The 22,858-nt window shown below is 47.4% G+C and overlaps 1 protein-coding gene across 7 annotated transcripts in view; it reads right to left on the reverse strand.

Annotated features, from left to right (window-relative positions):
• Positions 1-518: 518 nt before the first annotated feature.
• LOC144170353 (uncharacterized) overlaps positions 519-22,858 on the reverse strand; it is a 313,794-nt gene continuing 291,454 nt past the window's right edge. For all 7 annotated transcript variants that reach the window (XM_077700102.1, XM_077700101.1, XM_077700103.1 and 4 more), the window contains 16 exons: positions 22,201-22,330; positions 18,606-18,876; positions 17,412-18,018; positions 15,441-15,686; positions 14,252-14,414; positions 13,462-13,574; positions 13,181-13,351; positions 12,330-12,518; positions 11,399-11,578; positions 11,137-11,241; positions 10,747-11,004; positions 10,044-10,172; positions 9,242-9,326; positions 7,478-7,636; positions 3,823-3,900; positions 519-2,701 (listed from right to left, as the gene is read on the reverse strand). In XM_077700102.1, coding sequence (XP_077556228.1) covers positions 2,466-2,701; positions 3,823-3,900; positions 7,478-7,636; positions 9,242-9,326; positions 10,044-10,172; positions 10,747-11,004; positions 11,137-11,241; positions 11,399-11,578; positions 12,330-12,518; positions 13,181-13,351; positions 13,462-13,574; positions 14,252-14,414; positions 15,441-15,686; positions 17,412-18,018; positions 18,606-18,876; positions 22,201-22,330 — 3,120 coding nt within the window. In that variant the 3' untranslated portion in view covers positions 519-2,465. The remainder of the gene's footprint in view (positions 2,702-3,822; positions 3,901-7,477; positions 7,637-9,241; positions 9,327-10,043; positions 10,173-10,746; positions 11,005-11,136; positions 11,242-11,398; positions 11,579-12,329; positions 12,519-13,180; positions 13,352-13,461; positions 13,575-14,251; positions 14,415-15,440; positions 15,687-17,411; positions 18,019-18,605; positions 18,877-22,200; positions 22,331-22,858) is intronic.

A 22,858-nucleotide genomic window follows, 5' to 3' on the forward strand; every position in this document is an offset into this window, starting at 1 on the left:
GCCAAAGAACCCCAGAGGCATCCCCACCAGCACAAAAGCTTGCTGAGATTCGCTCTTCCCCATTAGTACTTCATGCCGTGTTCCGACGTCGAATAAAGTAGTTCACTGTACGAACGATGAAAAAGTTCTGCAGTACCATAGACCCGAATTCAGGTGTGCAACATGGAGACTTACCCTGGTATTCCGAGTCTTTCCTCCACTCGAGCTTCCGGTCGAGGAGATCCTTGAAATCGTTTTCCCCGTGCATAAGCAATGCGGAATCCTCCCCTCAGCCGAATGGAGGGAGCAAATGGAGTAGAGGAGGGACTCGAAATACGGCCCTTAGGCCCCAGTAGAACTGTAGCACAGAGCTTCTTCACTTTTGCTACCTCAGATTTACTGCCTTTCCACGACACTAGACATTCCACTTTTCTCGGGACTCACTTATTCTTGCAAATATCCCTCGTTAGCCAAATGTACAGCAACTTCTCTGCAGTGACATACACCTACCAGCACACGGGGTGGACAACGTTTATAAATGTAAACATATATTTATTCCATGCATAAAACACTCTGCAACACCCATAGAGATGGTGGAAACATATAAAAGTATGTACACATTTAAAATATACAGGCACATATTTTACAAGAGGCCCAAAATTATACACACACACAGTTGGTGGACACACTAAGGGCTTAGGCCTTGGGACATCCACTCTGTGCCATGACTCAGGTGCCAATGTCCTCTTTTCCGCCTGCTGAAGACTAGCTGGTCCAAGACAGGTGCCTGTTGCTGGAAGACGTTTTACACAAGAGAGGTTGTGCCGCTGTTCGGAAGGAGCTAGTGGCCCGAACCTGGCGACAATGCCTCCGTTAGCAAACCCACAAAATTAGCACGGACCGCTGGCGTTACACTTCCAACCAGACGAGGCTTTGTCCCTGACAGCCAAATGCCGTGCCAAGTAGCACTCAGAAACGGTGCAGTCATTGGCCAAGAAAGATATACGGGGGAAACTCTACAGCCATCTATACAGACAACACCTGAATGCAACAATGTTACAGTCTGAAAAGACCTGTGAGTGAGTCGTACCTGTACACAAAGCCGTCAACATTTCGCTGCACTGGCAACAACAATGCCTCGAACATTCCTGTAAGGCGCACAGGAAGAAGGGGGGACAGGGTTTACACTTGCCTTGCGGCGAACAAGATTGTAATGTCTCGGCTGCCTCGTCTACACTAGGTCATTATACAGAACATCTATAGCGTTTGCTGGCTGGACAGTTATGTACAGAACAGTCTTTATAAACAGTGCGGAACATGAATCGTGCAACTGTGCCCTTCAAGGCCCTGCAAGCATGATAAACTAACAGTATTAGCACTAGCGCCCATGTTTACAGATGTATGTGCGAGGGAGGGGAGGGGGGGCATATGCTAAACTTAACAATTTCTGCCACTCTTTTGCAAAACTCAGGCAGGTGCATAGAGAAATGGTATAGATCTGCACAGCACGTAACAGCACACTCAGTATCCTCACCTGACAGGCCTCAGTCGATCACTAGTATAGTACACACAATTAAATTTATTACGGGAGGGTTTTGTCCGGTGAAATGCATGCGGTTGCAAGTTTGGTTAGGGCGGGTGAGCACCTTTCTTAGACGAGCACTCGCAGCAAAGACACATAAAAAAGGGGAAACATGCGGGGTACAACATATACCTGTTAATAGGGATGTTCAAGCTGCATTAGTTATTGCCTCCAAGCGACAATCATGGCAAAGTATACAGGGACATATACCTGCGATTGAACAGCACAAGGGGCATTGGCAGACAGTAGGCAGTAGAAGCAATGATTGACAAAGCTTTTCAGATTTCTAGCTGATCGAGGGCAGCACCTTGACTAATGGTAACGTCTTTTCTGTGTAAGCGGGCACGTTATATGTATCACCGTCACTCCAATCTCAGAGACCAAGAAACTTTAAACCTAGAGTCCACTTCGAATCCTCAACAGAGCAACAAGGTGACATTGCAATCTGCAAGGCAGACTGGCCACTGCCAGGGGTATAGGCGTGTTGTAGTGCATTTCCATTGTCCGCTTACAGTAGTACCACACACAGGCAGGATTAACTGCTCAAAATGATTATCGCGTTAACTTTTGTAAAAAAAAAATTTTACGTTTTATTAGCACTCGCAACAAATAAACAAAGATGCAGGCGTCTTGTGATTGCATGGTTTTGGACTGCACGGCAAGCGCTCGCTTTTTTTTTTTTTTTTTTTGGCGGAGACACCCGAGGGCCTGCAAGAAGAAGGTGGTCCACGCAATTTGATCGTATAAAAATGGTTTGCGACTACATCGTGGTCTCTCGCGGGTGCACAAAGTGAAATGCACGCGGTAGCGACTGCAATCCTGGGGTCCAACCTGGTCCTTTGTGCATAAAAGTATAAATAAAAAAAGCTGCAGCTGTGCCCGTAAAGCGCGCACAACAGTGTGTTCACGGTAAGGTCGAAGTGGAGGCGACCACTTTCTTGACTTTCTTGCCGCTGCCGAAGTGGAACCAGCCCGAGCCTTTCTTCTTTGGCAAGCCGTTGTGCGTGGGGACGCTGTGGTGGCTGGTGTGGAGGGTCGACGGCAGACTGCCGGTCCGAGGCTTTGGTCCGGGCGGCTCAAGGAGGATCTCGACCACTGCCACATCGGGGTGCTGCGTTCGGGGCCCCTTGGGAAGCTTGGCTGCGGGCGGAATAACACGGACAAAGTTAGCAGTGCCTTGCAGGGATAAAGGAGGAGTGAGCCTTGCCACTCACCCAGTTCTAATGTTGGATTTCCCTCCAATAAATCTGAACTACAAAATCACATACGAGATCATAGAACTAAATGCGAAAACCAAACATGTCGAAAGAATGGGGGGAAGTACCTTATTTTACCTTAATTTCATTCTGTCTGAAAAACGTCAGTCACAAAACTTGGTCACACTTGCCCTTTGTACAGCTCACACCTTGCACATTTTCACGCATACCTATATCCTCACCCATGGAACCGTGGCATGCATGGCTCTACCATAAGGGCTCTGGTCTTCGAACAAAGCCAATATTCCAAAAAATTTCAGAACATACCTGCCATATTACTGGCCAAGATATTGCACCAAGCCAATAAACCAATTTATTTAATCAATAAAACAAGTGTAAGCTACTGCAGTAAAAACAATTGTGCAGCTTGCACTACTGGTGCAAGGCTGGAGAAACAGCAGGGCCGACGGCCCTTCCTCTTTCGTCGGAGACCCGGCTGTTGCTCCTCAAATGTATTTCTGAACTTGCCGCTTAAAGTTTTCCATATTTATTCCATATTTATTTCCATGACTGGCAGGTTCGGATCATTTTGTCCGCAGGCTTTCACATCTCTCCCAAAAAGTATCGCGTTAGCACGCGCTAGAACTGACGGCAACTGGCTTCGCGAACTTGGCGTCCGTAGCAAGAACTTGGCGTCTGCGCTCCTCACTTCAGGAGCAAATGCACGTGTACTGGCAAGGAGAAAAGCATGTGATAGATCACACCACGAACGCTAAGCAGAGTGTTCTCGAAGGTCGAGCTGGCCGTTGGCAGGCACTCCTCACGAGGCACATGCTCACTTGCGTTCGTTTTTTCTTTTCTTTTTTTTCTCCCAAGCTCCTTACGTGGCGTAAGCCAACTTGCAAGCCTGGACAATGCTGGGCAATCCTGGAGAGGCGCATAGCGCGCTTGGCTGGGCTGAGTCTTCTGGTGCCACTAGGCGACGGAACTAAAAGCTTAAACAGCGCTGCTGTTAAAAAGAACTGGTTTAATTAAGCAACAGAGATGTCGGCTCACTCCGCTTACCTCTTGGACGTTTTGGCTTGAGCTTGTTGTTGACGGCCATCTTGGCCGACTTCTTTGCACTCTCCGTCACGACATAGCCTAGAAAGAAACACGGTCACACATTACCAGGCAGCAACTTTTTCCATGTGCCATAGTATGCACCTGCATTCTTTGTTTACTGCAAGGTAGGACTGCACAGTGTTGCACTTTCACCATCATGGGCTCACTACAGAGCTAAGTAGACCCCAAAGCAAATCAACGCGCTTACAAAGTAATTTATTCTGATTTCATGAGGAAGCACTTTGAAGTGAAATGGGCACAATTAAATGAATGCCAGCCAAGAGGAAGCTTAAAACACAGAACTTTTTTTTGTTTGTTTTTAGTGTGCCTCGATCTTGTTACCACACAGCATCTATTTTCAGGAACATCCCACTGATGTTTTTGTCTGTGCGAACCACTATACGTAACACGTACGTTTAAAAGTGGCTTATCCCGTGTAAATGCGGCAAGCTCAGGCCCCACGCCTTACTACCAGAATTAACTCCGTTGTGACTATACGAAAAACAGCTAAGCTCATTTGCGTTAGACAGGTCGGTTCCCTATTTTCATCAAATTGCCTGGATTTGTTCAACTGCCAGAAAAAATAATATTCTTAAGGTAAGATTGATACTTTACATGAGTTAATAAAACAAAATAAGATGAACTGACAACACCCAGCAAACAAACATTGCATTTCGAATGAAACAAAGCAAAATCAATGTTTTCCCTCTCTGCAGTACATTCGAGGTTCTCAGAGCATGTATAACATTCAGTTGCCAATAAGCATATAGTAGCTGTCCGAATGAAGCCTGAACGAATGGCTCTACCCAAACCAAGTGGAAGACACGCTGCTCACGATGTGGGCCTTCACCAAAGAGGCACACCTTGTGGGAAGGACCTAAAAATGTGGACTATCTTCAGGGTGTCCACCAAGTTGGCATTTTCAAATTCCCCGAGTTTTCCAAATTTTCCCCGAGTCTTTTTGATAAATTCCACAAGTGACACGAAACTCTGTTTTACGTCAACACGGGCTGACACCACTTCACCAGTTGCTGTCACCCTCTAAAGAGCACCTTATAAAATAAAATGTGACATAACAAAGTTTGAATGCTAACCAGTAGCTTTTATCTCATTCAAAAAGAAAACATAACAGCGTGGTAGTAAAATTCACAGTGAACGAAATATATAAAAAAAGAAAATGGTAAAATTGCACTGCCATGTTCTCAGCTTGCACTCAATGCCTCAGTGCTGCATTTCACTGCTTCAAAGAGTTTATTTTGGCTAGTATGAGGGACAACTGCTTCTTAAACACCGCCACATTAGGTGCCCTTAATTAAACACCGCCATACTTCTAGCATCAAAGCGCTGCGCAGGATGAGTGGGAAGAGTTTATTTGGGATTCACATTGGAAATCAGAAACAGCTCAACTACGCCCCGCTATGGTGACTCCACATAAATTTCTTTTGGTGCGCAGTGAAAGCTACGGAGCCGAAACAGGCTCTGCCTTTCTAAGCAGTGCCGGCTTGCAGTCAAAAGTAACTCTTAAAACAGGGTACAATGTATATATTCGACACTTAAAACGTATTTTGAACACAGCTGCCAACTTTTGAAGCTGGAAATTAAGAGAAATGTGTTTTTATTATTATTACGCCAGATTCACAACTCAAAAGATTCGCAACGTGCGTCAACTAACTAGAAACCACACGAGATGGTGCCAGGTGTTCCAGCATAGGATTGAAAGCTACTACTGCCCCTGCTCCTGTAGACTCCCTTAGGCTGCCACAACAAGCTATCACAGCACGCAACATTTTCTTCCTCCTTTCAGGAGTCTGGGAAAAATGCCAGAACACAAGGGAAGTGTACAGGGGGTCAAGGGGGAGGGGAGACTTGCAAGCTGTATGAAGCTAGTTCTCACTGGAACCCATGACTTCAGGCGGTGCCATTTGCGGCGGCTCCGGAGGGCTGTCCACTTTTGACTTGGTTACTTGCGCCAGCATTACCGTGAATTTTGCTTACTTTATAAAGTACAGCTAATTTTTCCTGGTCGAAGCACAAATTCCATGAGCTTTCTCTGAGTTTTTCCAGACTATTAAAAATCCCTGAGAATTCCCGGTTTTCCCTCTTTTCCAGGTGGTAGACACCCTGATCTTTCCTTCCTTTCACTATCCCTTTCCCTCTTCGGCCATCCTTGTGAAATAAATTCATTCATTCATTCAATTACGGTAGGATGGCTCTTTGGACTTTACAGGTGTACAACAAAACCTCATCACAAGAGGCACTCAAGGAACCCAGGAAACGAGTCTCTTGTAACCAAGTTCTCCTGCAAGTAAAAATTTTAAAAACACTGCGGAGTCGGACTAGATTCCTTTATATATACATATACGTATTAGAATCAAAGTGCGTCTGAACCTGTCTTCAGGAAATTGCTCAGGATTCCTTCATAGTAACTCTAGTGACTGCAGATTGTAAAAAGCTATGCATCTAACGACGACGATGGTTGAACGCAAAGCTTTCTCATGATGGATTCCTTGGCTGGCCACTCCCACACAGCGAGTATGTGCTTTTCTGGAGGTACGCACCACTTTTCTAGAATACCCACAGCCACTGTCAGGTGTGCACTTCGTAGGCCTAACGTTTGGGTTTGGAGTGTAAGGTGCGAATCGGTACCTGCTGTTTGGTGTTTGCTTCGACTGTGTCGAAATGGGGCAATCGGATCGACGCCGGCTGCATAACGCAAGGGACCCAGGTTTGATTCCAGCCACGAGAAGCGTTTTCATTCTTCTTTCAACTCACCCGCCGATCATTCATCATCATCATCAAAGAAAGTTGGCTTTCCTGCAGGGTGTATTGGCATACAATGGCATCAATGCGGACACTGAAGCTTTACTTTAACAGCCTCCTTCGCAACTTCTGGAGGTAAAGCACCTCACTTCGCAAGCCTTCTTGCTGCTCACACTGCTGCTAAAGTGCCCCAGATGTTTGTCAGCCTCATGTTGACACTTTTTGCCCTGCGATGTCCTGCCGTCATCCTGCTCTCCAGGTTCACCCTCTATGGCGCCATTTACTGTCACGAGGATCACATGACCGGTAAGTGTTTCGGAGCACACAAGGTCCACATTTGGAACCTCTGCGGTCTTTTGGATGCAGGCCACAGCTTCATCTTTAAGGCAGCTTTCTACAGGACCTTAAATATAGGCCACCCATCAACAGTTTCCTTTTGAAAATGTGAAGAAATTACTCTACGGACCCAAAAAAGCTGCCCTTAGTGCCTGTCTTTTGTAACCATGTCTCTTGTATGCAATGTTGCTAACATGGCAAACATAAGGAAACTAACCCAGCCATTTTCAACTGTCTCTTATAACAGTGTCTCTTGTAATAGGGTTTTACTAATACTACTACTACATCTACCAGAAGCTTGCTCCTGCCAGCTGCATGTTGCTATAATTTCTCATTTTGTTTTGCACTTCGCTATTTTGCTTAGTTGGCTTATATAATTAAAAATAACTTACTATGCATTTTTACCACGTACTTTTTTCACACAAATATCTGCTCAAGAATGCTTGTATGAAGACATCTGAGCTAACTTTGCAGGCACATTAACCGCCACACGCAAAAGGAGGTTTTCCAAGGGCCTCACCCTGCTCCCTGTCGTCGCGCACTCGGTCCCTCTCGGTGAAGAACGCCTGGAGCCACTGCTCCTTCTCAGCGGCCGTCTTGGTGAAGAACAGGTACCACTTGTCCCTGCTGGTGCAGTAGATCTTCCACGCATTCCGCACCGTCGTGCCAAACTGGGCATCTGGGCAGCACAGGGGGAGGAGCATCGCAGCACCACTCGAGCAACAACTACCAGGGCCAGAAAACTGTGCCCCTTGCCAAGCATGCGGACAAGCTGACATTACCAGACTGCCTGCCCCTCCTCATACAAGAAAAAAGAAGTAATTTTTAAATGTTTAAAAAGAGGTTTTCTGATTTTGGTTGTCAACTTGCTAGACTTTTGATAGATGAATAAAGCAAGAAAAAGAAAACAAAAAGGTGCAATGGTTTATGGTGAAACGAAGCGAGAAGAAACGACAACCAGGAGGAACAAATATAACAGGACGGAGCCCTACTATAAACCAAACTTTTATTGAAAAAGATACGAAAATATGCACATGAAGAAAAGAGATAACATAAGATACTGCACAACTTGGGCCAGACACAAGCAAACCTTCTGTTAAGTAACATCCAGATATTCAACTTCAAGATTATACAGAGATACGGAAGGGGCACTTACACACTTATCACCCCTTTTCGTAATGTGAGCTGCCTCACGATTTCGCGCGTCTTTTCTCAAACCTAAGCTCTCAAACCTGTCTGTGCATTGCTCGTCGTGTGGATGCCGTCCCCTGTTCAATGAAACAGCAATTTTATATCGACACCATGACCAAAAGATGCGCGAAATCGTGGAGGCAGCTCACATTGCGAAAATGGGTGATAAGTGTGCAAGTGCCCCTTCCGCATCTCTGTCTAATGTTGAAGTTGAATATCTGGATGTTACTTAAAAGGTTCGCTCGTGTCTGGCCCAAGTTGTGCAGTACCTTATTTTGTATGTTATCTGTTTTCTTCCTGAATATATTTCAGTGTCAATAAAAGTTTAGTTGATAGTAGCACTCTGTCCCATTGCATTTGTTCCACCTGGTTGTCGTTTCTTCGCGCTTCGTTTCACCATGAACCCTGTGGGAATTGCGGAGCTCCGCCATCTTTCCTATCCCTCTCGGCCCGCTGCGGAGGCGAGAGCGGTGGTACCTCTCTCTTCGCGGTCGCGCGCTTTCCCCTCCGGGAGGATCCCCGTGAGAGCGAGGGGGCGCGGCCGACCCCCTCACGTGACAGGTTTTGCCCGGAAGCTCCGGCGGCCTGGTCCGCGACGGGCGACAAGGAGAGGGCCTCTTTGGACACGAACCATCGCCGGAGGCGGCCGTAAATACGACTCGCTCCTTTTTGGCCTGCCTTTGTCCGCCCTTGCGCCTGTCTCTCCCGCCCTGGCTAAGGTGGTCGGCGGTGTAGAACGACGCGCCCGACGTCTCCTTTATTGCATTGCAATAAACGTCGGAGTGGGCAAATTCTGTGTCCTGTGTTCCTTGCTGTTCACTGCCGATACGCCAAGTTGGTGATCCGTGGCGGTGTTCAGTGGAGCTAGCCTTGCGGCCGGATCTCGAGGATCGAGCTAGGCCGCCGTCAGAACCCTGGTCCCCACAACCCTTACCAACTCGCCCAGCTTTCTTTGTTACTTTAGGTGCAATGATGTTTGCCCACAACTTTTCTACTTTTCGCTTTACAAATCTTGACACTAGGCTTTATCTTAATTTTACCCATGAAATTGACAGGAACCACTTGAAGGGAACGAATAATGCTCCTTGCTTACCTTTGCCATTTTCCACATCCACAACACAGCAGGAGTTCATGTTCAGCCTGCCCTTGTAGGACAATGTGTTCCTTTTTATTATGTCCTGCAAAGACACATTTCAGTATAGCTGTGCTCAGCACGCTGAAACAAACATCAAATTACAGGAACAAAGCCCCAACAACCTACGTGCACTGCCAAAGGAACCTGCACCACAAAATGAGTACTAGTACTCTTGCTCTCAACGGTATTCTGTTCTTTGCAGGAGCCCCTTGCTAAGAATGAGTGTCCATAGTAGTTTCATCACACTGATGTACAAAGCATTCATTAGTGACTCACGGAGGCGCTCAAAAGTGACCAGTTTTTACAGAAAAAATTGCAATTAATTTAGATGACAACATGCCAACAATCTATGGCATTACAGCCTAGATGAACAAACCATGCACTTCATAGCAAAGTATCTAACAAGGCACCCCATCTACCTATACAGTTGCAGCTAGCAGTGCCTGTGTCATTCAAAATACATAATAACTTGCTTACAAAGTTTTTTTCTCCCTTGATAGCCCTCAGCATTTTATTGAGAGCAACTCTGGCATCTGCTGCTTGAAACTTTACAGGATTAACTAGCAAATATTTTACGAAATGGTTTTGGTGAAAGAAATGTAGCGTTGCTTGTGTAGACCAACACCTATGCTGTGAGATAGGCTGGGCGATGTAAACTATCACATTTGTACTCTGGATCCTAACCGAGAAAGGATTACACCACAGCTTGCCATATAGCCCCAGTGCTAACTCTGCCTTGCATTGATGATGGAAAACTTGCCTTTTTGCAGTAGATTAGCAGGTTGTCGAACAGAAACAGGCTGACCACATCCCTGGACCACAGCGACGACACTCGAACTGCCTCACCAGAGTGGACCAGCATGGAGCTTGTGTCAAGCAAGTCGGGACCCTGTTGAATGCAGAGAAAAAATGAAAATTTAATCGTTCAAGTTGGGTGGCCGTGCTCTTGACGTCAGTAGAAGCAGCTTCATTTTATACCAACAGAAGGACTTACGATACCTAAAGTAATAAAGCTCGGAAATAGCTTTTCCCATTCAAGGAGATTGTGCAAGATGAAGCAGTCTCATAACATAGCTTGCGTCCCAAGACTGAAATCTATGTTTTTCTGAGATACTGAGGCTTTCAGATCAAGTGAGGCCCCCTGGCCTGATTATTAAACCACGTTACTGTTCATGTCGGTGCGCATGCAATCTCTTTAAATCCTGCTTGGATAACGTGCTAGTCAGTCAGACTTGCTGCCTTATTCACAGATGTTAGAATGAAGAAAGGCAGTGGTCCCGAAGCATAATGTTAGCTTTCTTCCATAATATGCTCCAAGCAGCTTCAAATGCTGCAAAGGCCTGCACGCCAGCCTGCATGCAATGCACCCAGATAATAGTCCGTAATCAGGTAGAAGGTGCAGGAGAGGGAAAGGCACCTATCTCCTCCCTCCATCCTGTGGATGTGGGTGGTGAGCCCCTCACCTCCCAGTTGTAGACGGTGCTCTGCCACTCGGCGAGCTTCTCGAGGCACTCCATGCGGCGCTTGCGCTCGTTGACCATCTGGGCGACGCCCCGCATGGCAGCCAGGGCCTCCTGCACGGGCCGGTAGTCGGGGTGCTCGGGGCGCGTGTACTTGAGCAGCTCGGCCAGCTGCAGCGGGTACTTGCAGATCTTCTGCACGGGCGTCAGCAGGAAGCCGTCCAGCGAGATGCCGATCATGTCCTGCAGCAGTCGGCACGCCTGCAAGGGAGGACGGAACGAAAGAGAGATGAGGGGTCTATTAACGAGGCCGTCTACGATACCGTACGTGTAACTCAAGAGGGCAGCCGAAACGGGGAAGCTTCTAGGTAGTGATAAGACACAAACCCTCACCTCAAAGAACTGAACGTATTTGGGGTCGGCGTAAACCTCCTGGAGCTCGCTCACTGCTAGTGGGTGGTTGTTGCAGTACTCGGAGTAAATCTTGAAGTCTTGCCTCTGAAATAAAAAAAAGCAATATGATTCAGGACCACATTTCACCGCGACGTTTCAAAATTGCAGCTGCGAAGTACTCTATCATATAAACTAGTGCAATTGGTGGTGGATGGTAGAGTGCCGTAAAGTGAAAATAAAATACCACAAAAGGGCGACGTACATGCCCCACAAAAACGCATCCGATTTCACTGAGGTGGGGGTGCTCCCAGTTCACAGCTGACTCGAGGCGCTTGAGGAAGCCGCTCTGGAATTCATAGAGGTGCTCGATGTTGCCAAAGATGGTATGGCGACGCTCCTCGGAGAACATGTCAGGCCGCCGTCGCACTTGTGCCAGGTACCCCTGATGAAAAACAGAAGAAAATGTGCAAAATTTATTCATCAAGGGTATATGTTTTGCTGATCAAAACATGGCCCAAACAAGTATCAAGACAAGCACGTGTGTTGAGATTACAGCTTCAACATAATCCACAAATTCGTCTTCAAGATTTGCGACACCACGAGCTGTAGTACTGAAAATGGGAAATGGTAGCAACACCAATTGTAACGTTTTTAATTTCCCTGCTTATTAAAACGCTGTTGTTACCAAGTGTGGTATAGCCCCGTAAGCTATAGGTTGTATTCACTGGCGAGGCACGTATGCAGGCAACCATATGAGTGTTCCGTCACTGGTTACGCCGGGCTTCGCGGGATGGCAACACTTGTCTGTGGTAAGCACATGATGTGTGTTGGACGCTCCAAACTCTACCCCACCAAACACAAAGTAATGCCTTGATGCCTTGACTCCAATGTGAGTACGGTTAATAACCTATCTGTTGACACCACTGTTGAGAATTGGGTTGAAACGAGCAGACGACACACGCCGGCATTTTTTTTCTGCGGTGTGCGGGCGCAGTGGCACAGGCCACATCATGTCCGTGGTGCACTGGCCATGTCCGTGGCGGTTTCCAGTGTTGCCAAGCGAAGAAATTGACAGCTAAAGTTTTCAGTGAATACCATCTATAGACATGGCAGATATCAATATGGGCCAACTTGTTTACTAATTGACTTTAGGCCCTTGTTACAACAGAAAGGCAAAATGTTTTCCTGCTTACCTCGACGACATCCTTCAGATGGTGCACAAAGTCCCGCTCGGTGTTCACAATCTCCATGACCACCTTGGCCCGCACCTCCTCATTGCTCAGCAGGCCAATGCTCATCTTGCGGGGTTTGTGCTGTGTCAGGGTTCCGGCGGCCATCTTGGTGATGCAGTCCTCCACTGTGTCACTCTGCCCCACCTTGAGCTGCAAACCGACCATGCACCACTCTTGTGATAGCCAAAGCATTAAGTAAAGGAACAGCGAAGTTTAAAGAATTTGAGCAAGCTTGTCTTTCCGGAGGCAGACAATCAAATTCCTCATGCTTCTTTACCATGCCTTCAAAGCTGCGATTGTCTACAACCAACCAAATTACCAACAAGTGTGGAAAGCAAACTGCTTGCAGTAACACACCCCAACAAGAGCACACCTATAAATGCCCGCTGCCTGTGCATAATCATCAGACCAACCCCATTCATATCAAGCACTCACATGTTAAATGGGCACTGGTACATTAATATTTCCTCTCAGACAAGTTCGGACACAAGGGTTCTCAGGTTTGGTAGCACCACGCAAAATTATTGACACAAGTGTCTTTTTATTATTTTAGCAACAGCCTAGGAGGGCAAGGAAGCGAGAAAGATCCCAATTTGCTGCAACGTTTTAGCATGCCCCGGATCACACAATGCCTGCCAAGTACCCAAAGTGGGAAGATTCAAAATGCGGCAATGAGGAACACAGTACGGCAGAGAAATCCCAGTGCATCGGCAATGTGGCACTGCATTTGCACACTCTAGTGGTCATTTATATTACCTGGTCCCTTGCCATTAGAAATGCCCAGTGTGATGAAAGACGAAAGTTTCACTCACCCGAACAAAGGCTGCCGGGAACCAGCCATGCCGTTGCTCAACCGACCCCCACCACCAGTCCTTGTCAGACATATCGGTCACTTCGATCACTTCGCCAGCCTGGAAGGCCAGCTCCTCCGAGTCCAAGGTCACGTGGTCCCAAAGAGCTTCGACATATGTAACACCTTCATACTGAAAGAAAAAAAAAATATGCAGAAAATGCCAGATTTTCCCACATGATAACCTCAGGTTGGCTCGCTAATGTTAATGCTAACAATTTTTCTCAAACAAGGAGCACTCACATCGTTAGGAATATGGGAATATGAATCCCCATCTCCGTCCGATGAAAAATCTTCATCCGAGGACGCCGTGCTGTGGTCCCTGGATGCCTCCTGGTCGGACAAGCCCAGGGAACCTTGGAGCAGAAGTGGGGAGCATTGTCCCAAATAAGGCGCAGTTCAAAGTAATTTATTAAGTTCAGATTCCAATGCCCGTGGTATGACGCGCAACAAAAAATATGATGGCAAGCACCAAGCAGACAAGACAAGCAGTCATCCAGTCCATTTTGTGTTTGCTGCCTGTGTGGTTTTTGTTTCATTTCATAGCAAAGAACTTACCACCAACTAGCCCAGCAGAATGTTCTACTTCAGATTACAAGTTTAAATTTGGGTTATACTATGCGCTGAAGATACTTGATTATTGATTATGACTAGAATTCTGTGGTTTTTACGCACCGAAGCTACAAAGGCGATGAGGTGCGCCGTAGTGGAGGGCTCAGGATTAATTTTGACCACCTGGGGATCTTTATCGTGCGCCGAAATCTCAAACACATGGCCGTTTTCACTTTTCGCCTTTGTCAGAAAAGTGGCCGCTGCAGTTGGGAATTGAACCCACGTCCTTGTGCTCAGCAGCGCAACGCCTTAGCCACTGTGCCACTGTGGCGGTTGTGCCAAAGATACACCCTGCTGTTCCAAGTGGTATTGCAACTATGTATGTGCTGCATGCTTTGTTTAAAAGTTCCATCTTTGCGCTTTTCTTTCAAATCAAATTTCCAGCAGCTGTGTACAGCACCTGAACAAAGTGCACTCTTACCGTGAGAAAGCTGGTCCTTACGAGGCAGGTCACCATTGTCAGACTTCTCCAGGTCCAAAGGCTGGCTGATGGACCTCCGCAGTGCACTCCGGCCTTTCTGCCGACGCAAGGTTGGCCGACTCCTCTCAATCCTAGTTTTGATCGGTGGTGGCGTTGAAAATTGCTGTTGGTAATTAAAAAAAAAAAAAGACACCATGTACAGTAAGGACGAGGGTTTAGATTTTTGTTTTTCAGAGTACTAATGCGGGGGATATTTTGACTGCAAAGTGAGGGCTTTGTAGACTACCTGATCACGTAAGAACTTTCTTTTTTTTTTTTTGCTTTTTTGCTGCTACTCAGGCAGGTGTTTGTATTTATTACAAAAATCTTCCACAACCAGGTTGCAGAGCCACATCTACTGCTACTACAGAAAAAAAGAATAGCGGTTGCTCGGTTGCTCGACTACACCTAGGGTCCTTTGTTACCAGGTATTTAATTTGCGATATACATGCGATAAAAATTGGGTTTGGCTTGAAGGTTGCAACCAGCTAGAAACCTGTTCTTTTCAACATCTTTCAAAAATACTGGCTTTATATTTCTAAACAATTAAGTATAGTTTAGGACTGTTAATACCTTTTAGGATACAGAAAACACTGACAAAGGTAATACGCAGCACATCACTGTAACAATGTGAAAACGATGTAACAGAACTTGCACAATCTCTGTATGCATTTTGAGCAGGTAGTCAGTTTCATGACGTTATGAATGAGAGCCATTTTTATTTCCAACTTCATTAAAACCTGTTTTGCTACTGTAAGCGTCAGCTGTATACAAAAATGTGAGTTCTCTCAACTTTCTCCACTCTCATTTCTACTTATTCCTGCAAGCTGAACCAGGGCTTTTTATAACGTTAAAGCCTTGGTACACAAAGTCTCGCTGTTTGCCTTGTGATGCTCACGCCCTTTTGTTTCCCACGAATTTTCTTACTTGAGCCCTTAATTGAGTTAACAGCCTTCCCCTACTCGTACTCCCTTCGTTATGCTGCATTTATCCCTAATAGACAGCAATGCTGGTTAAAAAAATACTGAGCATCACTCCGGTTAGAATATTACAGCCCATACACAAAGTTCAACAAAACCATTTACAGCTTCCCAATTTTGAGATCAGCATTTTTAGGGTACCAGAGAGCTGGCACGCAGAGTGGCCTTACCCTCTCCAGGGGCGGTGCTTTGTGTGCATACGGTGGCCCCTTGGGACTTGAGTGTGGCGAGCTGGGTTGCTGATTGTCCTCACAGAGGGAGGGGGCCGCAGACTCTGCGTCGGGCCTGGCTGGTGAAAGACTAGACTGGGATCCCTGACGCCCCGAGCAGGTGACGCCATTGATTGTGATCACGGCCGAAATGCTCTCCGCCTGCCTCTGAATGCTGGTTTGGCTGCTATCATCCGTGGAGTCGGCCTGGAGAACAAAAATACGACACAAGATGATGTTGGCTGATAGCATAGGACTCTCGGAAATAGCAACAACAACTTATAGTTCATATCACAAGCTACCTGCAGCACTGTGGAGGCTACATTATTATCAATAGTGCGCCCGCTGAAGGCGCCTAATCCGCCGTGAAGGGGGTCCTGAAAGGACACTCCCTTCTCCCCTCTCGGCAAGTGGCACCGCACGGCCCCAGCGCCTTTTGTCGCTTCCTTCGCGGTGAGTTAGGCGCCCTGAGGGGGACAACAATGTAGCCTCCACATTGCTGCAGGTAGCTTGTGAGATGAACTATAGTTCCCAATATTAGTAGCTCCCAATATTAGTGCGATAAACACAGTAAGAAATTGACTGAAACAGTGGTTTACATGAAGTACATGTATGACGATACTGACAAAACCAGAAAAATTGTTCAGTATTGCTATAAGGGTACTTTACTTTAAAAAGCTTCCTAAGAGCACCCTGACTGTTTTTGATGCAAATTTGTCGCTGTGCGTAGAATAGACAAACAATGGGTGGTTTAACACTAAAATGTTTACTTCCACAACTGAGCAAATTAGAAACTGAACAGCATGTCAGGCATTGGCCACACTTAATGAAGTACGAGCTCTGCACTTGCTTTCATAGCAGTTTCACTTTTACAAGTACCATGCCATGGCCCTTTCCACAGCTTTGCTTCCCCAAGATGCCAGCGACATGAGCTGGCGTGGCCCCACAAGGCACTTTCCTGCCACTCTGGCTCACGTTGGGTTCACTTTTCTTCAATTTTCTAGCGTTCCTAGTGCTCTAGGAACGGAGGAGGGAGCATTTCACTCCATGCCATGATTGCCTTTCTTTGTGCAACTTCCAATCCATTTTTTTTTTTGTTAATACAAGCCAAATTGTATACACACTTGGGTGTTCCTTTAAGCCCATCTCCACACTTGCTGTGATCATTATGTATGAGGCTTGAAGCTGAACTATGTACACTGTTTTCTTCTAATGACATTTTTGCCTGATTCTATTTTTATTTTTATTCTGTGGTAACCGTTTATTGTTCTAATAGCGGGCACCTATCTTCTGTACAATCAAAAATGTTTCACTTGTTCTTGAATGTCGTTATCCCACACTAAATTTAATACTGAACTACCTAGAAAATCAGAAAAACATTCCCATAATGCTTTTGTGCAACACAATTTTGCATTGTAATTACGATATTGTTCGATACCCTTTATTGTTCGATACTATTCGACACAGCCCACAATATGTTAAAAATAGACTTTTCTAGCCTTACACAGGCAAAAAAAAAAAAGGCATGCAACCCTGTTTTCCCCAATGATTAAAAAAGAAATCATCCTCAAAGAGGTGGTCGGTCTCATTCGGTTAGGAAGAATGTTTACCACACTCATAAAAGCAGGAGAGCACGGAGGTGGAACAAACCACATGAATGAATAAATGAATGAATTTATTGTCAAGAAAAAGGAAAGGAAAGACCACCAGCAGGCGTAAATTGTCACACCTAGGGGTGGACACCAGAACGCCTGCTGGTGTGGGTTGGGCAGAGGATGACAGATTCAGAGAGAGGAGAGACAGATGATAGAGGTGACATATTTACAGAACACAGGAGAGAGAGGGGCATATTTACAAGTTAACACACACTAACACACCCACACAAAGTCTGGTCCAGAAAAAAAAAAATCTCTATCTACAAAGAATGCTCACCTCCGACAGCTGCTGGTCAGCTGGGCCGCCCCCGAGGGCTTCCAGCTGGATCCCACTATCCGCGCTGCTGCACTTGGAACCGCGCAGCTCCCGGTTCTTGCGGTGCAGGCGGCGCTCGCACGACGACCGCAGGATGGTGGGGCCCGGCAGGAAGCCCCCCTCTTCCTCGTCCCCTCCCGCTTTGGCACTCGGCAGGGGAGGTGCCGGCAGCGCCGCCGACCAGTCACAGGGGGGCCAGTCGCCGTCGCCGCCTGTCCCGTTAGCCAGAAGCGCAGAGCACACCCCCGTGGAGGCAGGGGCCGAGGCGGCCACGCCGGGCAGCGACGTGGTGGACCCCTTGCGGCTCCGCTGGAAGCGCAGCGAGAAGGTCTTGCGGAACTTTTGCAGCACGCTGTCGGCAATGAGCCTAGGGTTAGATGCCCGCAGGGACGAGTAGCGCGGGGGCAGACCCCCCGCCTGGTGACCGGCATCAAGGGGGGAGGGTTCTGGTGGCTGCTGCTGGTGGTGCTGCTGCTGCTGGTCAAGATCGGACATGCTGCCCACTGCAGCAAACAGCTGCTCTGCCTCGGCATCGCTGTACAGCTGGGACCAGGGGCGGCGCACTTTCCTGCAAGGCAGCCACAAAACAAGTCCTCTTTGGTCTCACCGGTATGACTGCAGCCTATGACTAAAAATGTAGCACTCGTATTGTGTTGTGTTAATAAATTCATTGCACACAAAGTTCACGTTGACAGGTTCATTTTGAGTTCCAAATGATTGCGTACAAAGCAACGTTACAAAACAAAGAGGGACATTTGGCAATGCACCAAAAGCGTGTGCCTCCAAACCAGCCATGACTCACAGCCATGACTCACAATTCTATTTCACCCATGCAGCATTTATCTTTTGACACTTCCGAAAACATCACTCTCTTGAAAAATGGTCAGGACCGACCATTCCGACATATTTCTACAGCTGATGTGTCTCGTTGTCACACATAGTATTCAGGTGGTTTGTCTTTGAATGTCTGCCCTCTAACCAAAATAGAATTCACTCAGGACAACCGCTGGGAAGTTTTGCTAGCTACAGCTGGCCCTCCAGAAACAAAGTGCACCCTAAATTTAATGAAAAAGGGAGGGGAAGTTCACTTAGCACAGCCACCCCAGTGCACACAGTGCCGCTTGACCCACGAATGAAACCATGCTTTCGGCGAACCTGCAGCAGACATCTTCGGAGCTGCCGCTGTGGAACTCGGGCGTGCTGGCAGCCTTGAGGTGGCGCTCCGAGCGCGAGATGGGTCGGTCACGGATCAGCTTCCCTGGTCGGCCAAGCAGCAAGCCCTTGCTTGCCGACACCGCAGGGGCCGAGGGTGGTGGTGCTGGTGGTGGAAGGGGCGAGCCCCTGGCAGCATGGCAGCCCCCAGTTCGGCCTTCGGGTCCGGCATGGGGCACAGGCAGGGAGGACGAAGCAACGGGGCGTGTGGGGGCTGCGCCGGAAACAAAAACCACAGGCGGTCATACATAATTCAAAGAAAACAAACAATAAAAAAGCAAGCAAACAAACAAACAAATAAAAGATTTGTCGCTTACATGGGCACGAAGCTCTCAGCGTGCCGAAGAATTTCACTTGCAAATGTTTCTTTGAGCGGGATAACTAGGAAGATCGCGTCAAAACAACTGGCAAGTCCACTACCAGCCATCAGTCCTAATGACAGCTGCATATAAACAAAAGCAATGGTCACAGTTTCCATCCTTTATCCCCAAATACACTGCCTATAATAATTGTAATACCAGGCTGTGATAACTGTTTATTGTTTTAAGTTGTAAGTGCCCAAGTAGGTCATGAAAATATGCGCAGTGACATTTTCCACAAACTAGCTTGTATTATAAACTGACTGACACAATTAAAGGTCTTTTTATAGATCATTTATGGATTTCGTTTGACTATTCACATCTAAAATTCAGTGATGCAGTGAGCCATTGAGCAAATAAAAAAAAAAAAAGAACGCCTCGAATTATTTCCTCATCAGCCCTTCAACCAGTTATACAAATTTGCCCTTCACATTTGCATGCCAGCTGAGGCCAACAACAATGACAATATTTAATTAACTGGACATTGGCAATTAAGCAATACTAACTGAAGGCCAAGGGCCCGTACCGGGGGCTCAGCAGACGGGTAAAACGATTCGTAACTACCATGTAGCCTTACCCGGGCGTTTTTACATAAGCAGCGCAACTTATACCCATTGCAATTTATTTTACATTCTGTGGGTGGCATTCGGACGAATAAGGGGGGTGCTCCCCTCTTTGAAAATGGCCTTGCGTTGAAACAGGGGGCAGAGTGTCAGAGCCGATTGCGCCTTCACATAGACAGTGGTTATATAACAAGGGCAGGTGTGGTTCCCACGGAGTGGCGAGGTAGAGCCCCCAGTAACTTTTTAACTCAGTTTTTTTTGCTGATTTTGAGCTCAGCAACTTTTTAACTCAGGATCATGCGACTAGTAAACCGTGAAAAACGGAGGTAACAGTAAAGTGCGGCACCGCCGCATGCGTCGTTGGCTATGCGGGGAAGCGGGCTTCCAGAATGTGCCACGGCGAAATTTCGGCGCTCGGGGGTGGAACAGGCGCAGAGAGCCCAAGCATTGCATTTTTTTTTTTCATTTTCTTTTTAAGCCTTCGTGCGCGACCGCCACATGCTCCTGTTCCTCTCACAGCCGGCCGGAGAGTGAGGCGACACCATGTGTGCGGGGAGACGCGCCAAGCGCGATCGAGCAAGGAAGGGGAAGGTCCTTTGGGAACGGGGGGAGTTTTTTATCGCTTCGAGGGCGTCTCGCTGTCTGCGGCCCAGCTGGGCACAACAGAGCCGGCGCCGAGGCGCGTGCGCTGATACATCTGCTTGGATCGTCGTCCATAGTGCCCCAGGCACGAGCTGCGCATCCATTCCAACGGCAGGTTGGCTGGTGCTGTTCCGTGTCGAAACAGGGAGAGAGAAAAGTAGCGGCACTAATACTTTTTACTGACAAGGGAGATCAGTGGTCTAAACAGGGCAAGGGAAAGGGGAGGAGAGTTAGAGAAAAAGGGAACGGTAGGCGACACAGGCAGGCCGAGCTTGACAATCTTTCCCATTTATCAGTTCAACGAAGACAGACGAACAGACCTCGATGGAACCTTCCTCGTACACAACATACATTCGGTACAAACGTGACTTCTTGAAAAGAGGCGCGGAGAAGACGTTGACCAAGAGAAGAAAGAAATACACAGGACGACGCGCTACTAACATTTATAAAGGAACAGAAATATATAGTGCAACCAACCCACATAACACAACTGATTAACACTTACACGGAGATTATCAACAAAATTGCAACCTATCAGGTACAGTGTGCTATCACCGCACGTGTCGGCCCAAAAACGCCAACTCTGCGTCTTGTAGAATGACCGAAGGATGACTAACGCACGTCGACCCCTCCCGGCTGATTTTCCAAGCCCCTGTGCCTAAACAACGCGGGTTTTTTTTTTTTTTTTTTTCGAAAATGGGTTTGCACACTTGTACCTGGCACTTTTTACCCATAGTTCGCTGCCCATAGTTCGCTGGTGGGCAGGCCTTGCACGCACCTGGCTTCGCACTGTACGCACTGTAAAGAGTGCCAGGTACAGGGGGGTGTAAACCCATTTTCGAAAAAACAACCGTGTTGTTTAGGCACAGGCCTGGCAGGACGCAAAGGGAGATTATGGTAGCTTGGAAAATGAGCCGGGAGGGGTCGACGTGCGTTAGGTCCTCCTTCGGTCATTATACAAGACGCAGAGTTAGCGTTTCTGGGCCGACACGTGCGGTGATAGCAAACTGTACCTGATAGGTTGTAATTTTGTTGATAATCTCTGTATAAGTGTTAATCAGTTGTGTTACGTGGGTCGGCTGCACTGTATATTTCTGTTCCTTTATAAATGTTGCCAGTTGCTAGCAGCGCGTCGTCCTGCGTATTTCTTTTCTTGGTCAATGTCTTTTCCGCGCCTGTTTTCAAGATGAACCAACACCAACTCGCCCAACTTTCCATCCTGTTAAACATGACTTCAACACGGAGGACGAAACTCGGTTATTCATTCTTGATACGCACAGGATGTCAGACCACCTGCGCCTTTCTTCTTTTTTCGTATCCGTACCCGCCGCTTTACCTATAGACTTTTTTTTTTTTGCCTTCATTACGCTCAGGGTGGGCCGTGCATAAAAAAATGATCGATGCCGAGTTAGCGCCGGAAGCACGGCGGCACTTATGAATAATTTTTTTGTGCGGTGCACCTACGCGTACGTCCGCGTCTACGCCCCTCCGGATTTTAAATAGCTTTTAAGCTTCTCGGGCGGAAGCCTCACGGGGCGGAGGCCTCCCCTACTTTCGTTGCGGACTATACTCCGCTAGAGTTCATGTACATAGCGCCCCTTCCGTGCTCCCGTAGATATCCAGCACCACTACCAACCACCGCCGGTCCTGCTCCGCAGACAGCAAGCCCACGTTAGCGGCCTTCGAAGTCGATGCCGAGTTTGCTGCCTCTACAAAGCTTTCGGACCCTCAATTCTTGCCGCATTCCAATTTCTCCATCAACGGCATTCTTCCGCATTCAGTACAGACTAGATACAGCTATAGGTTTAATCGCATCCCTTTCGCATTTTTCGCGCAAGCGGAACTGTGCGTTTGAATTTGGCGCCAAAGCATTGTGTGCGTGGTTACAAGGCTCGGGACGCTTAAAGTGGGCATGGTTTGTTCGCACGTGTTTTCCACAAAAAGCAAAGCGAACACGGTCGTGGGTGCACTCACACGGCAAGGGGCTGCAGGCGCCGCCATCGGCCGAAGCCCTGCGGCAGGCGGGAGGCGAGGACCTGCGGTCGGCGGCGGAGGTCACGTCGCAGGCCGGCACTCCACTGTCCGAGATGCTCCCGTTCAGGTCCTGCGGCGGCACGAGAAAAGAAGAGAGGCTTCGATGAGAATGCAGAACACCGACCACTTGTTCCAGAAGATGTAAAATTAAGCCTATCAGTGTTACAGAGCAGGTAAGGAAACCACCGACAGCAAGAAGTCCAAATCCAAGAAGTCTGCGAGGCATTGAACTCTAAATGGAACTAGTCACAAATATAAATTAAAAAAAAAGCGATAACTATGCACAATCAAAATGAACGCACACCAGATTGAGTAATGAGGCACCGGCGCCTGCGGGTACCACCTGAGGATAACTGGCATCAAGTAATACAGAAGGAAAAAAATATGCAGTTAAAAATTAACAACGACATCCGGAAGTCCAGTTACAATAGAATCTTCGCATTTTTAAATCCGGCGCGTCCGTGCTGCCGTGATGTTACGTAGGTTGCGAAACATTATTAGAACACGAGAGAACGGGCCAAAAAGAAAGCAAGAAACGAAGAGCACAGGACAAGCGCTAGACATCTGTTCTCTCTTATTTGCCATTCCTGGGCAGCCC

The sequence above is a fragment of the Haemaphysalis longicornis genome, unplaced genomic scaffold, assembly GCF_048455015.1.
Source record: "Haemaphysalis longicornis isolate Haplotype H1 unplaced genomic scaffold, Haemaphysalis longicornis Haplotype H1 scaffold_2, whole genome shotgun sequence".
In the NCBI taxonomy this organism is placed as follows: domain Eukaryota; kingdom Metazoa; phylum Arthropoda; class Arachnida; order Ixodida; family Ixodidae; genus Haemaphysalis; species Haemaphysalis longicornis.